The sequence below is a fragment of the Agelaius tricolor genome, unplaced genomic scaffold (genome assembly GCF_023055355.1).
Source record: "Agelaius tricolor isolate 1412-34295 unplaced genomic scaffold, bAgeTri1.0.p SCAF_3, whole genome shotgun sequence".
Classification (NCBI taxonomy): domain Eukaryota; kingdom Metazoa; phylum Chordata; class Aves; order Passeriformes; family Icteridae; genus Agelaius; species Agelaius tricolor.
The window spans coordinates 5,417,081-5,431,069 of NW_027269263.1; the positions used below are offsets into that span (position 1 = coordinate 5,417,081).

Consider the following 13,989-nt stretch of genomic DNA (forward strand, 5'->3'; position numbering starts at 1 on the left):
CAGGATGACCTTGTGGAAGTCCAGCACAAGTTCACGGATTATTTAAGTTGAAAACACATGAAAAGAACAACTCAGTTGATCCTGCAACTCATGCTAAGGTTTACACCACAGCCATGCAGTGTCACATATTACAGCACTGGAATGCACTTGATGCTGGACACCAAAATGCAAAGGACACACAAATTTTTGTGTAGTATTTTGAAAGTCCACTAAAAGTGACAAAGTATAGCTGAACATGACTGAGGTTAAACACTGGCCACAAAGTCTGGCTGGGGTTTCAGAGCTTCCTCAAATTTGGACCCTTAGATTCCTCACATCCTGGAAAAAAAACAGGATTGCTTATTTGTCACTTCATTTCGTGCAAGTAGTGAGGATATTGAAGGGAAGTAAGTGCTCACTTGCACAAAAGCATCAAGAAATCTCAGTGTTTGAACTCTGGGCATTGCAGTTTTCTGCTTTATTCTCCTTGGGATGGTTTCTGTGTTACTCAGAAGTGGAAGGTGGGAGAGAGATTACTTTCTTTCATCCACATTTGTTTCAATTCTCCATTTCCATTTTTACCTGCACTTCTTCCACAGCAGAAAATTGCTTCATAGCACCATTGCTGAGAAGACAAACACAATCTCCTCTAGAAAAAAGATTTGTAAAATGTATTCCTAAAGTTCATACATCTTCCTGCAGGTCTCTTCTTTACTATTATATCATATGCTGAGGAAATCATCTTTTCAGTTAATACTCAAAAACCAATCAAAGCCTGCATAATTTAAAAGCATAAACAAGTGTGTACCACCTACAGATTTCCACTTTGAAAAAGTAGAATTCAAATGGAACCATAATAACATGAGAAATATTTTCCAACAAGAGTAACCCTAGAAGGTAAAATGATACAAAAATCATCAAATATGATGGGTCAGTATGAAACACCAAATAAAGACAGCATTTTACAGGCATCTGACAATTTACTTTGAGTACTAATGCTGGCAAGGGTCAACACAATTGAAAGGATATGGTTACCTGCTACTGAACTGCAGTGCACAGCAATAACAAATCCATTCTCATCCAACAGTTGCCAGCTGCTTTGCTGTACCTCAGCCTCTCAAAGCATGTGGTAGTTCAGTTCCCTGGAAATGGCACCCAAACCCTCAAACTATGTGCAACTCCCAAAGGACTGCAGCATCACTTAAATCCACAGATTGAATTTACTCATGAGGGAAGCACCAGAGGAATCACCTGGTTATGCCTTTCCTAAGAAACTGCTGCAGAAAAGCTGCTGTGTTTCAGAGCTGGCCTAATTGGGGATTTAGTGCAGGTGTACACATTCTCCTTGCACAGAGGAGACCCACCTGATGCAGACACTAAATCCAGTGAAAGAGGGACAAATGGTAACACATTTCCTGCTGCTGCTTTCAGGATTACCCAGCAACAGTCCTAAACTTTCCAAGACCTAGATCCAACCTGGAAAGGTCACTTGGCAATTTACAAAGCATGCTGGCCCTGCTGGAGTGCAGAAACTTGTCTGTAATAGCACAAATATGTGTTTTCACTGCTAAAATACGCTCTATTTTTGTTCTCTGCCAGAGCAACCCCCCTGATCAAAGACTGCTGCTTCTGTAAATTTATGACATCCAAGGTCCCTATTTTCACACTTAATAAATATCACTGTCAAAGCCCTATCTGAGAGACTACTGTGGTAGGTCAGGTAAAACCAGCAAATTGTATTGTAGAAGTATTGCAGCCTTACAAAACTACCAAGACTGTGGTTATTAGTGATAATTTCATGTCTGTACCACCCCCAGCACCTTATCTTTGCTATCACAGACTGCTAGTTAGCAACTTGCTGTCAAGGCAGAAGGAAGGAGCAGCTATCACAACAGCAGCTGGCAGAGAAGCAGAGTTATTTCCTAGCCATACTTGCTCTCACAGACTGGCATTTTCCAAATTCAGTTTCTCTTCTGGTTAGAAACATCGGCAGCATCTTTCTGAGTGAGCACTTGGCAACTTTACAGTGGAAGCCATAATTCTCACTTACCTTCTACACCACAAACCCACTCACTTCTAGAAGCTGACAACCAACACTTTCACCTATCTTGCAGCCAAGATTTAAAAAAAAAAAACAAACCAAACTTGTTTGACACTGCCATCTCTTAGCTGGGTGCCCAACCTGATATGCATACATAAGACAACCAGTCTAAAGAAGGATGTATTAAAAAAAAAAAATAAATAAATAAAAGCACTTTTAAAAATCCCACTTAGGGTTGTTCAGGGTTGGGTTGTCCAACAAACTATCTTTGCCAGCATCTGGATATTTCAGCTATTTAGACAGCACTCCCTTTAGCATTGATATTACTGTTACTGCAGGTTTCTAAGACAATAAATACAGCTGTTCAGATAGAAATAAAAGTGAACTGCCTGCCCACTCACCTCCATCCCAGTGATATCTCCTCTTATGGCAAATTCAGGCCACTCTCTTTAAACAAATCACAGTCATGCATGGGAGACAAATGTTTTCCCTAACAGCTGCTCACTTTGCTGTGAAACCATCAAATGGTCAGGGAAGCACAGCCAGGCTGTCCTGCAGGCACTGCAGGGCTGGACACCATCAATCCCCTCATCAGCACCCCAGGTTTGCATGCTGCAGGCTGTCAAGAACTCAGGACAGTTCTTGACAGTCCCAAGTAAGGCACAAGAACTTCATTTAGTCCACAACCAAACAATTGGAAACAAGAAAAAAACTAGCTCTGTGGAAATGGCCATTATTGGGAGAGAAGAGGGGAGGGAGAGGGAATTTTATTAACAGATGTGACATACTACCTTCAGTCAGGCAGAACCCAAAAAACTGCCCCAAAGCCAGCACCCTGCTCCTTAAGGGAGAGCAACTGCTGCAAAGCTGCTGTTCTATTTCATAAACAGGGGTTTAGTCTTCCATTAATATTTTAGCTACTGAAAACATGCCATGCCTTTCCATTGGTAACCAGCATCACTGCTTCACTTTCTCATCCAGAGGGGAGACTTGCACAGCTGCAAACCCCTATGGACCTGGAAGGCTTTGTTCATGGGTGTATTGCAGCAACCTGGCCAAGGGAACAGAATCCTGGGCTAAAGAGTTAAAAGAGTTGGAAGCTTTTTGCCAACAACCTACAACATGTCTATTGTTCAGCACTTCAGCTCTGCTACTTCCACCATCCCTGGGTCTCTCCCACCCACCACAGCACCCTCAACAGGCACTCTCTCCAGGCTAAAAAGAGTTACAAAACAACCAGAGCAAGTCACAACCTTTATCTTCTGAGAAATCACTTCTTTTATCCCATGACAGTGACAAGGTCTCAGGCGGGAACATGTGAGCTGCAGAAGAAAAGCCTTCCTTAGAAAATTCCTCACACATGGCAGCACCACAAGGCAGTGTCTTTTACTGCCTCTGCCCACCACTGGGCTTACAAACATCCTCCCCTGAGATTTTGATTACACACTTTACTGCCTTTTGATGTTGCAACTACTAGTTTAGAAGCAAAGAATAAAAATCTTAATATTCTTCTATTCAGTCATTACAGCACTGAAGCACAGATCCTGCATTTGAAGAGGCAAACCAAAGCTTTAGATACAGCCACAGTAACTCCAACTTCTCCCTATCCTTTTGTTTTCGGTAAATTTTAGGAAATGCCCTCAACCTCAGGTTTCACAGATAGTGACAAGCAAGTACAAGGTAAGCATTGCATTTTTACTTGCTGCATTCTTCACAGCATTTTGCTAAAGAAACATTTGTGATTCTCTTCAAAGTTTCTTACCAGAAAAGGAGACAGAAGAAGGACATGTCTCCACTTGATTTTCCCTTTTTGATTTTCCCTTTTTGACCCATTCAGAACAATATAGGCTAAAAAATTTGAACATAAGGTTTTCTTCATTTCTGGCAGTTGTAGAAAATAATTCAAATTGGAAAGGAAGTCAGAAGTCAAGTTCTGCTGCAAAAAAATCACAGGCAGCTCTGTGTTTATGGTTTTTGTTAATAAAGCTGAATTTATGTTATTTACAGGCCAGGTGGTGCTCCTGGCCTGTCACAGGAGGGAACAGAAGACAGCACAGTCTCCAGGAACAGGACACTGAGTGCAACTCTGCTGGCACCTCAGAGCTACAGCAGCCTCAGAGCAAAACATCAGAGTGAGCTTCAACACAGCAGGTCTAAACTCTTAGTCTCTTTATTTTGAAGATACCTAGAAATGCTACTTTAGAAATTAATTCAAGACAGCAAGACTGTAAAAGTGGCAAACAGAGTACTTGGGATTTCACACTTTGCCTGCCCTTCCACTTTTCCATTTGAGACTCACAACCACATTTTCCTTATTAGCTTTTAGGAGCAACTGGATGCTACTCAAGTGTAGAACAAGTGCAAAAGGATCATTCTTCCATTCAAAAATACTTCTGTTGTGTCACAGGATTAATGCATCCTATTAAATATACACACACATATGACTACTTAGATATCTATCACCAAATGAGTTAGACAGACAGCTGCTGAACAGAAGAAAATGAAAAATTTCATAATTCTATTCTGGTCATTTTTAAAGCACCGAATGCAAACATTTAAATTGTTGTTCCTTTGTTAACTGAAAGAAAAGCCACAATGAAGAACAATCCAGAATGAAACTGAAGAGTCAGAGCAAAGAGCTCAGCATAATGTAATCTATGATTTTAATTTCAAAGATCAAAGAGGATGAAATCAGTTCCCCTTTAATCATGCAAAACATGGGCTACTAACAATTGAAATGATGTTTTGAGTAGAGTTTAGTCACTCTTGTTATGAAAAACAAAGGTCATCTGTTCAGACCTTCATTATTTAGGTAGAATTAAACTACTCATTAGAAACAAACAAACAAACAAGAAAAGGTACTTCAACATTCCTACAAAGTATATAAAAAGCTGGATCATCATTATTCAGAAAGACACCTGGGTTTACAGAGCTTTATCTCCAAGTTGTACTGGCATGAACTTGCTGCTTTCCCTCTGAAAGCATGAGATCAGGCAATCACCAAGCAGGAGTGACCTCCCTGAGGCAATAAACTCATCCCAAGACTGATTATTTCACTTATGCTGAACACCCTGTGTATTGTTATTTTATTACTTTATATTACAGAGCACTGAGTTTTATGGAAATTTGAAACCCACCTCTCAGGGTCCTTCCAGGCAGGTAAGTAAACAAATCCCTTACTGGAAATGTCACACTGCTAGACATCCAACATCTCCTGCATCTGCTCTCCAACAACACAGAGGAATAAATTTCCAGTGAGATGCTTCACAGCTCTTAGCAGAATGTTATAAATCCATTTCAAAACACTTCCCTCATCTTGTTTCAGCATCTCCAGGAAATTAAATCAAGCTCTTCATAGTGCAAAGACAGCTAAAGCTTCACTGGCATTTTAATTCATTTCTCGAGTTCCTGCTGATCACACCAAGCCCTGCAAGGTAGGACCAAGAACTCCCAATACACTTCTGCCTTTTATCCAAGCTTGAGTTAAGACATGCAAACAGAGTCTGGAGCTAAAACTCCCTATGTAACTGCCAGACACAGAAAATCAGAAAATTGACCTTCCACCTCCATGTGCTCAAAGGAAACCCCACCTCAGTGTTCACCCATATTCCTACAGAACACCTGACATGATGCAGCACCAACAGATGGATAAAATGGGAGCAACACCTAACACAATATTCCTGACCCTTGAAATCACTCTGGGTGTGGTGACAGGGCAATTCCTGACATGGGAGCTTATGAAAAGCTGGGTCACTATTGAGCCACAAAGATTTTCAACACAAACAGCAAAACCAGGGGCAGTCTCAGCCTGACTCACTGAGCACATCTTGCCTAAAAAGGAGGAACAAAAAGCCCAATGATGTCATTTTCCATAGGGAAACACTACAAGAGATCAGGTCACCTCAAATGCACTTCTGCACATCCAGCACACTGCTGTACCTGGAAACAACCCAGAATACTTCAAACGTGAAGGACTGATGATTGCCTGGCATCTGCTCTGCCTTCTGAGATAAGAAAGAAAATTATGCAAAAGATATCCTGAAACACCAAAAGCAGCCTCAAAACCAGCAGCAGCAGCTGTTTCCTCACTGCTGTGGCAGGACAGATATGGCTCCAAAATGAACTTCACATCACAACACATCACCTGCCTGCAAAATACCACATTCACCTAAAGGGACTTAACTTGTGGCCCCTAAGGAAATATGTCTAGGGAACCCCCAGAGGAGGAAGATAAAGAATTTGCTATTTCCAGGGTTCAATTTCTGCATGGTACTAGCACTGTCCATACTAGAGACCAGGTAAACCAAAACAACAAAATCTTCAGTTTTAAAGCCCTGAAATTGCAGAACACCCTATAAATCTTCACATAAATAATATAATTCACATATCATTTGTGCCTTATAATTTGAGCCTATAATTTGTGCCTTCACATAATATAATTTGTGCCTTAAACAGTAAGAATTCAGGGGAAATAAATTCCTTAGTACTGTTGGTGCATCTGATTAACTTCAGCCAACAGAACTAGTGCTGCAGTGTGCCCAGGTGACCACAACTCCACAGCAGCAGCAGCAGGATGCTGTATCTGCTGCTCCTGTATCCTGACTGCACTTTATTTCCTGCACAGAGAAAGGCAATCAAAGCCCTCTTCTGATCACACACACCCCAAAAAAGAGCAACCTTGCTTCCCAGAAATTCACCCTCCTTAACCCAAGGGACTGGGTTAACAAACAAAACCAGCTTGTTTCACACGCTTTTGAAGGCTCTCTGTAAAAAGCAGCTTCACTATTCACTGGGCTCCTGACACCATGAATTGATTTTGTGCAGACTTTCTCTTTCCACCTTATTGTTCACTTCCAGGTAATAATACTTAAAACATCAGTGAGCTGCTACCTGATCCTACCGAGCCAGTTTACAAGGATAAGCAAATGCAACAATCATCACTAACTGTTTAAACTGCAGGGGTTTGGTTTTCCAGAAATGCAGCTGGACATGAGACACTGTGTATTTCATCTATTTCAGCTAGTGACACTGTGTATTTCAGCTACTGAAAAGCCTTCATCCTCTGAGCTTTCTCTGTTCATCAGCACCCTGAACACTAACACTTAGAAGGGAGACCAATACACTTCATTCTTCAGGAAATTCCAGTTTTCATTCCTTGGAAAGAATCCAAACAGATGGAACGCTAAATCTTTAAAAGATCCATCCTGAACCTTATAGGTAAGATGTGTCCTAATCCCTAAGACAAACCTCCCATCCATCTTAAACTCCAAAACAGAACTCAGACTCCCAAATGGATTTACAACTTACTAAAGATTTAGAGCACACTAACAGGACAACAAAACTAAGCAGTTAAGGTTGCTAGAGCTATAGTATTACACAAATAAGAGATGGGTGTTCTGCTAGCATCCAGAAAATGAAAAGCAGCACACCATGCCTTAGAAACTTAACTGCTCATTTTGGTAAGGCAGCAATGTTCTGGAAGGTATTTTGTGGGATTTTTTTTTTTTTTGGGTGGTGGTGTTGGATTTTTTTCCTAGCTTTTAGAAAAGTCTTGCCTCTCTACTTCAGCACCTCCAGTGTGATTTTGATAATTTGAGCGTGTACACTCCCGAGCAGGACGTGAAAAAATCCCATAAGGTTTCATCTCTGTTAAAATGAAAGAACAAAGTAATAACCCAACTGTCATAGAAAGATGTGAAAGCTGTAATAAAAGAGAGTTTGGTATATTATCCATGTGGCATGGAGTATCTGTCACACTCCAGACAGAAGCCAGATGACAAATCCCTGAATACACCAGTGAGTGATGGAAACCTGACAGGCCATTAGTGACATCAGCATGAACAAGGTTCTAAGCAACAATCAAAACAGAATTTTAAATTAATCACCTTTAAAAGACAAAACCAAACAAAAAAAAACCTCACAGAAATAGTTATTAACCATGGAGAGCTGCAGCCCTAGAGTTTGGCCCCAGACTGCTGTTCTGCGTGGCCTGATTCTACAGGGAATTCCTCACCTTGACTGTAGAAGTGACAGGATGGGATCCCAGGACACAAAACCCTTGGACAAGCAGAAAGGCATTCCCATGCCCTAGACAAAGCCACTGGGTCTAGGAGCTTGCTCCACCTGTGGTTTCTCCCACACAACCCATCCAAGCACTCATACACATCAAATGTCCTCATGTATCCAACTGCAGAAATGTCTTCCAGACATTTTGCAATGCCAGGAAAAAAAAAAGGCAGTTTTAAAATATTTTATCTATCTTTCACACTGGAATTTCCTTGCTATTTGCTCACCTTTATCCAACTACAAATCTGAGGTTCAACACCTCAGGGTATTTACCTAAGGGTAAACTGGTTGAATCACTTTGATTTCAAAGTATCTACTTTGACTCTGATTTAAATAATCTATTCTGGTCTTGCATTGTATTTGCAAGACTTTCTAGGATTCTTCCTGAAAAGAAATACAGATTCCTCTTGGTTGAATGTTTGGGGGGGGTGGTGTATTTTTGGTTTTGACAGATTAGGAAGCTACTCTATAGGCACCTTTTTATTTTACTATTTGTAAGTTTCTTACATTAGTATCTTCTTTTTCTCAGTATTTGACTATACATTTTTTTAGTGAATGCTTCATATTCATTAACTGCAAAGCACTTTATAAATAGGGCAAAAGAAATTGTGTACACAATAAGGTAAAAGTAATAAAAAAATGTTTTTTTGAGGTGAAATCAATTGTTCTAAATAAAACAAACTCATTGGTGAATTTGGTTGCATACATGCCTCAAGTTTTGTTAGGACAGAAGTGATTTTTATACCTTCTTGTTATTGACAGATCAAAAGAAGAAAAAGCTTTGCAGCTTCTGTAGTTTCTCACCTTTGACTCCACAGCTCCCTGAACTAACTCCCAGAACCACGAATGAAGAATGTTTTGTGTCTGCTGGAAAGTGACTCCTGTCAAACCAGTTCTGTGCTGCAGTAAATTCTCTGCAGGCTCTTCCACCTACTCTGTGGATATTCTTTCTTCAAAGTTACAGACACAATTATATCCTTCTTGAATATTATAATTTAATTAAAAGTTACTACACTATGAAAAAAGTAAGGCCTGAATATTTCAAATCCAAATTAATTCTCCTTTTAATTTTTAATTTTAACCTCTTTTTGTTTTTCACAAAAATTCTTCCCCTGTTCTTCATCCTTTTACCCACAGTGTGCTCCCATCAGAGGGACCTGCATTTACTGTGTGCCACCTCACCTTCCCCTCTCTCAGGAAGGCTAAAGGATTCTCTCCAGGTCTTACTCATCAGGCAATGTGGCCCATGAATCACACTACAGTTTCCTTTCACATGATGAGCCCTGAGGTTCGTGCGCTGCTGCACAAACAAGTCCAGGCAACCTCTGGCTCTGAGGATGAGCATTCCTGCTTCTGCAGCCCTGTGCCAAGCACACCCTCCTCTGCTCAAGTCCCAGAACACCCCCAGCACCACAGGAAAGCAAGCACAAGAAATTCTTCATGACAGGTAACACCACTGGGCCTCTCTGCTGGCACCTGGAACAGGTTCCTGTTGCAAACCTCAGTTTTCAGCTCCTTATTAAAGCCCCATGTGCTGCACTCACCTTCTTTTCAGGGCCTCTAGGACTTCTCCATTTTTCACCCACTGCATGTCCCCATTACAGACCAGCCACAGTTCAAGAGACTGAGTAAGAAAAAATAAATAGGTAGATCCAAACATTCTAAATTCCAGTAGGAATAAAGTCACGCTCCACCCAAACCCACTCTCCTACTTTAAAAGCAAGGCAAATTGTCACTGAATGACACAAGGAAATTAAGTATCTGAAAATGTTATACAGTAGTATCAGGAACCACCAAAAACAAAACACTCCCCAGTTCTGGGATTTGGCCAAAAGGAAACTTTAGGGCCTCACACGCAGCCTGGCTGAGGAGACACACAGCACTTCTGCCATTCCCTCAGGAGGAGAAGCATTTTGCCACAGCAGTGTTGCAACCAGCAGCATTTCAGAGGGGCCTCAGTGCACAACACCAGAGCTGTCCAGCTGGGTGACACCAACAGCCAGACAAGAATTCTTGGAGAGACATCACCCTTCCCAGCTTGGTAAATAACGACATGAGTCATTATTTTGAAGTGCTGCATTTTGTACATTACACAAACAGGACACTACGGAAAATCCCACCACACGAGGGGATTTACATTTCTGAACAAAGCCTGTCCAAATGCTTATGTGACATTCTTGAAACAAAGCAATTCCTCTCACCAAACTGCAGCGTCAGCAAAAATTGCAATTTCCTCCTCCTTGGGCTCACTTCTAGAAAATAGACAAAAGGAAACAGAATGGCCAAGTTATGACCCAGTGAGCCCCATTTTATTGTTGAGGGTTTAGCAGCACTCAGGGAAAAGCCACTGCTGGAGTCTTTGCCAGCTGATTTGAAGGGAACTAAAAACAACAGGTTTCACCTGCTGATACAGCTCAGAAGGACATGGCCACAACAAAAAACCCCACCACAAATATAAAACCAGCTGTGGGTGTGCAGCTTCCAAAGCCCCACAGGTGATGTGCTACCCAGGCACAAAGGAAAGACAGAATCTCTGTGCTAACCACCTGAACCCAGACAGGACTGTGACTGCTTCCATGACTTCTGAAATTGAGGAAAATCCTTGACATCTGCTGTGCTGCCAGAGCCCAGCACAGTCCAGAACACCCCAGGCTATTCCAGTTGTGCTGCATGCCTTGCAACAGCTTTCATTAGTACAGGGCAGACATGCACAAGTTTAAGGCACGGAATCACACCTTGGCTTCATCTACAGTTTCTCCTAAAGGAGAAGGTGTTCTTCCTAAAGGAGGTATTTAAACAATTTACTAACCTGGCAACAAATCAGAGCACAGGGGAAAGAGCTCTCATTAGCTGGGAATGATGATGTTGAGGATCAGGGACCACACTGCAAAATGCACATCTCCACACAGGGACAAACCTCCACAGCCACGAGCAGCCCCTCAGTGCCAGGAGCCAAGCGCCTCTCCTGAGGTTCACCTTTCAAATCTTCACCTGGTAGAAAAGAGTTCCACTGTCCTGTCCCTTGTGTGAGTGTCCCAAAGCCACTCAGCAGGACTTCCCATGGTGGGCTGTTGTGGATGTGTGCTCAAACACAAGCAGAGAAGAAGTATCTGCATGGTCTTACCAGCTACCACAGTTTTTCTCTTTCCTAATTTCAGCAAAAGAAAGTGATGGTGATATTTCTCTTTATCACACATTCAAACATGAGATGGCCAAACAGGACCTGACAGAAGCTTTCCAATGAATGCGATCTCACAGGCATTAAAATTTCATTTACAATTTCTTTGCCACAACATTTTACTTGCTTTATTAGGCCCCGTAACATTTCAACACTACATTACATCCCAGAGAGCCAATTCTATCAGAAAAAAGGCATAAAGAACCAAGAATCATTTCTCTTTGTACAAGATTTCACTTTGTGGCAAAGCAAAAGGAAAGAACAGAGAGCCCATTCCTTCCCAGGGAGACCACAGCAAGCACTGACAGACAAACTGATGCATAAAGGCAGAGAACCAGAGAGTCCCCATGTTCATCCAAACCTCACAGCCTGTAAAACCTGAATAAAAACTTACTCTGAGCTTTTAACAAAGACTCAGAAACGGATGAGACTTTTGGGGCCTTATAAACAAGCTGAGGAGGGAGGAGTCATTAATAAAGGCACCATGGGAGAAACAAGTGCTGTATATCACTTTTCATCATTTCAAGCACTGCACCTGCAAGAACTTCTGGATATTCACCCCCTTAGAACACAGGTCCAGTCCTGGCTATACAAAGCTTTGAATAAGGTAGACACAAATTTTGGATGTGAAGAACAATTTCCATGATCTCTACTGCTGCATATAAAAAATTAGTAATTTCTATTCATTAGCCTGGCCAGAAGAGTTTCCTGATGTGAACACTTTTGGTTAATGATCTGCCATACCATTCTGTTGCCTAAAGTCGACCGAATTTCCACCTGAAACTTCTGTTTTGCAGCGCATAAACTGTGCCAAAACCTAAATAAAGACCCGCTGCGTGAAATTTACATCAGCCGAGATGAAAATAAACAAGACAGAAAGCTTAAGAAAGCCTCCACGGTTTAAAAAATTAACCGACCTGCAAGAGCCCCAACATCCTGTGCTTACTAGACCACGGCAAGCAGAGTGAAGTCATTTAAACAGAGAAGGGAGGCGTCAGGCTCGCAATCTCTGGAGAGCCGCACAACAGCGAGCACTGCCAAGAGGCGCCCAAAATCGCTTGTTTCCACCCCAAAACACACGATACGCTGTTTACACTTAAAAAATACAGTACGGGGTGATATGCGCGGTGCTGCCTGAGCGTTTTTTCCCTCCAAGGGCATTTCAGACAATGGAGCGGGGATGATCCCGGGGGGCTCGGGCGGGCGTGAGGGGCCGGGGCCGTGCCCGTGGAACACAACAGGTGCAGCTGCTGCTGCTGCTGCTGCTGGTGCCGGCCCGGGGCTGAGGCTGCCGGGGCTGCTGCTCCCGGCCCGGCTCCGTTCCCGCCCGCCCCGCCCGACTCACCGAGGCCGCCGAGGCCGTCGTGCCGGAGCCCGGCGCGGCTCCGCTCCTCCGCTATGGCCCTCAGCATGTGCCGCAGGGAGCGGTCGGGCTCGCCGTCCGCCTCGCCGTCCCTCCGGGCACAGGCCATGCTGCCAGCGCCGAGCTCATGTCAGGCCGCCGGCAGGCGGCACCGGGGCCCGGCACGGCAGGAGCAGGAGCCTCCCGGCCCCGCTGCCCGGCCGCTGCCCCCGGGGATGGTCCCCGCCGGCCCTCCCGGGACACGGCGGCCGCTGCTGCTGCTGCCGCCGCCCGAGCGCTGCCCGGCCGCGCTCGCCGCTTCCTCCTCCGGCTGCTGCTGCTGCCGCTGCTGCGGCCGGGCGGCACCGGCAGGGCCGGCACCAGCCCCGGCACGCCCACAGGGCGGGCCCGCCGCCGACCGTCATCCCCGGCAACCCATCCTGCATCCCCGAGAGCAACCGGCATCCTGGGAAAGCCGTCCGGTGTCCCTGACAGCAACCGGCATCCCGGGAAACCCGTCCTGCATCCCTGAAAATCCACCCTGCATCCTGGGAAACCCATCCTGCATATCCCTGACATCAACCAGCATCCTAGGAAACCCATCCTGCATCCCTGACTGTCACTATAGGGCATGAAATAACATGATGTGGACACTCAACTCTTCACAAGGGTAAAAAGAGAATATTTAATTTCTGACTCCAGTATTTATAGATTTCCGAAAGTGAAAGTGCCACCTCTCCAATGACACTGGACAAACCAACAGTCCATTAAATTTCTCTTCCTCCATAAAGGAATGCAGAACAATAAGTTATTTACATAAAGTGTCTGAGAAAGTTCGTTACAAGAATGTAAACCTCAGAAGGCTTAGAAAAGCTTAAAAAACCAAGGCGACACTGACAATCCATCCTGCATCCCTGACACCTAATGACTGTTTCTGGTCAGGCTTTCTGGACTCCTCTTTCCCTATCCTTCCTTCTCACTGTGTCCCACAGATCTGTCTACTGTCACTGCAGGCAGATCTCTCCTGCCCACCCCACTGATGTCATGGATGAGCTGCTGCTTCCTTCTTGCTCTCCTGTTCCCACGTGCCCTCTGTTTTCCTTCCTTTAGGCTTCCATAGCCAAATATACCTCCTAGCTGATCACAGCACTTGATCAGAAAACACAGGAATAAAGTTTGTTTTCTTAAAAGGACTATTGATTAAGTCCCCTTAAGATCAGTTAGAATCCTAGAATGCTAACTGATTTTGTTTTTTAAAGATCTCATGGTACACTGTAAAACAAGAAGCCACTCTGTCTGCCCAAAGTCTTTACAGAGAGGGGGCTTTGTATCTAATCTTTATATATTGGTCCTAAAGGTCTTCTTCATCAACATTTAACACTA

General features: G+C 43.5%; 1 protein-coding gene across 2 annotated transcripts in view; it reads right to left on the minus strand.

The window, feature by feature from the left end:
• KIAA0930 (KIAA0930 ortholog) overlaps positions 1-13,002 on the minus strand; it is a 53,890-nt gene extending 40,888 nt beyond the window's left edge. For both annotated transcript variants that reach the window (XM_071422282.1, XM_071422281.1), the window contains exon 1: positions 12,610-13,002. In XM_071422282.1, coding sequence (XP_071278383.1) covers positions 12,610-12,736 — 127 coding nt within the window. In that variant the 5' untranslated portion in view covers positions 12,737-13,002. The remainder of the gene's footprint in view (positions 1-12,609) is intronic.
• Between the last annotated feature and the right edge of the window lie 987 nt (positions 13,003-13,989).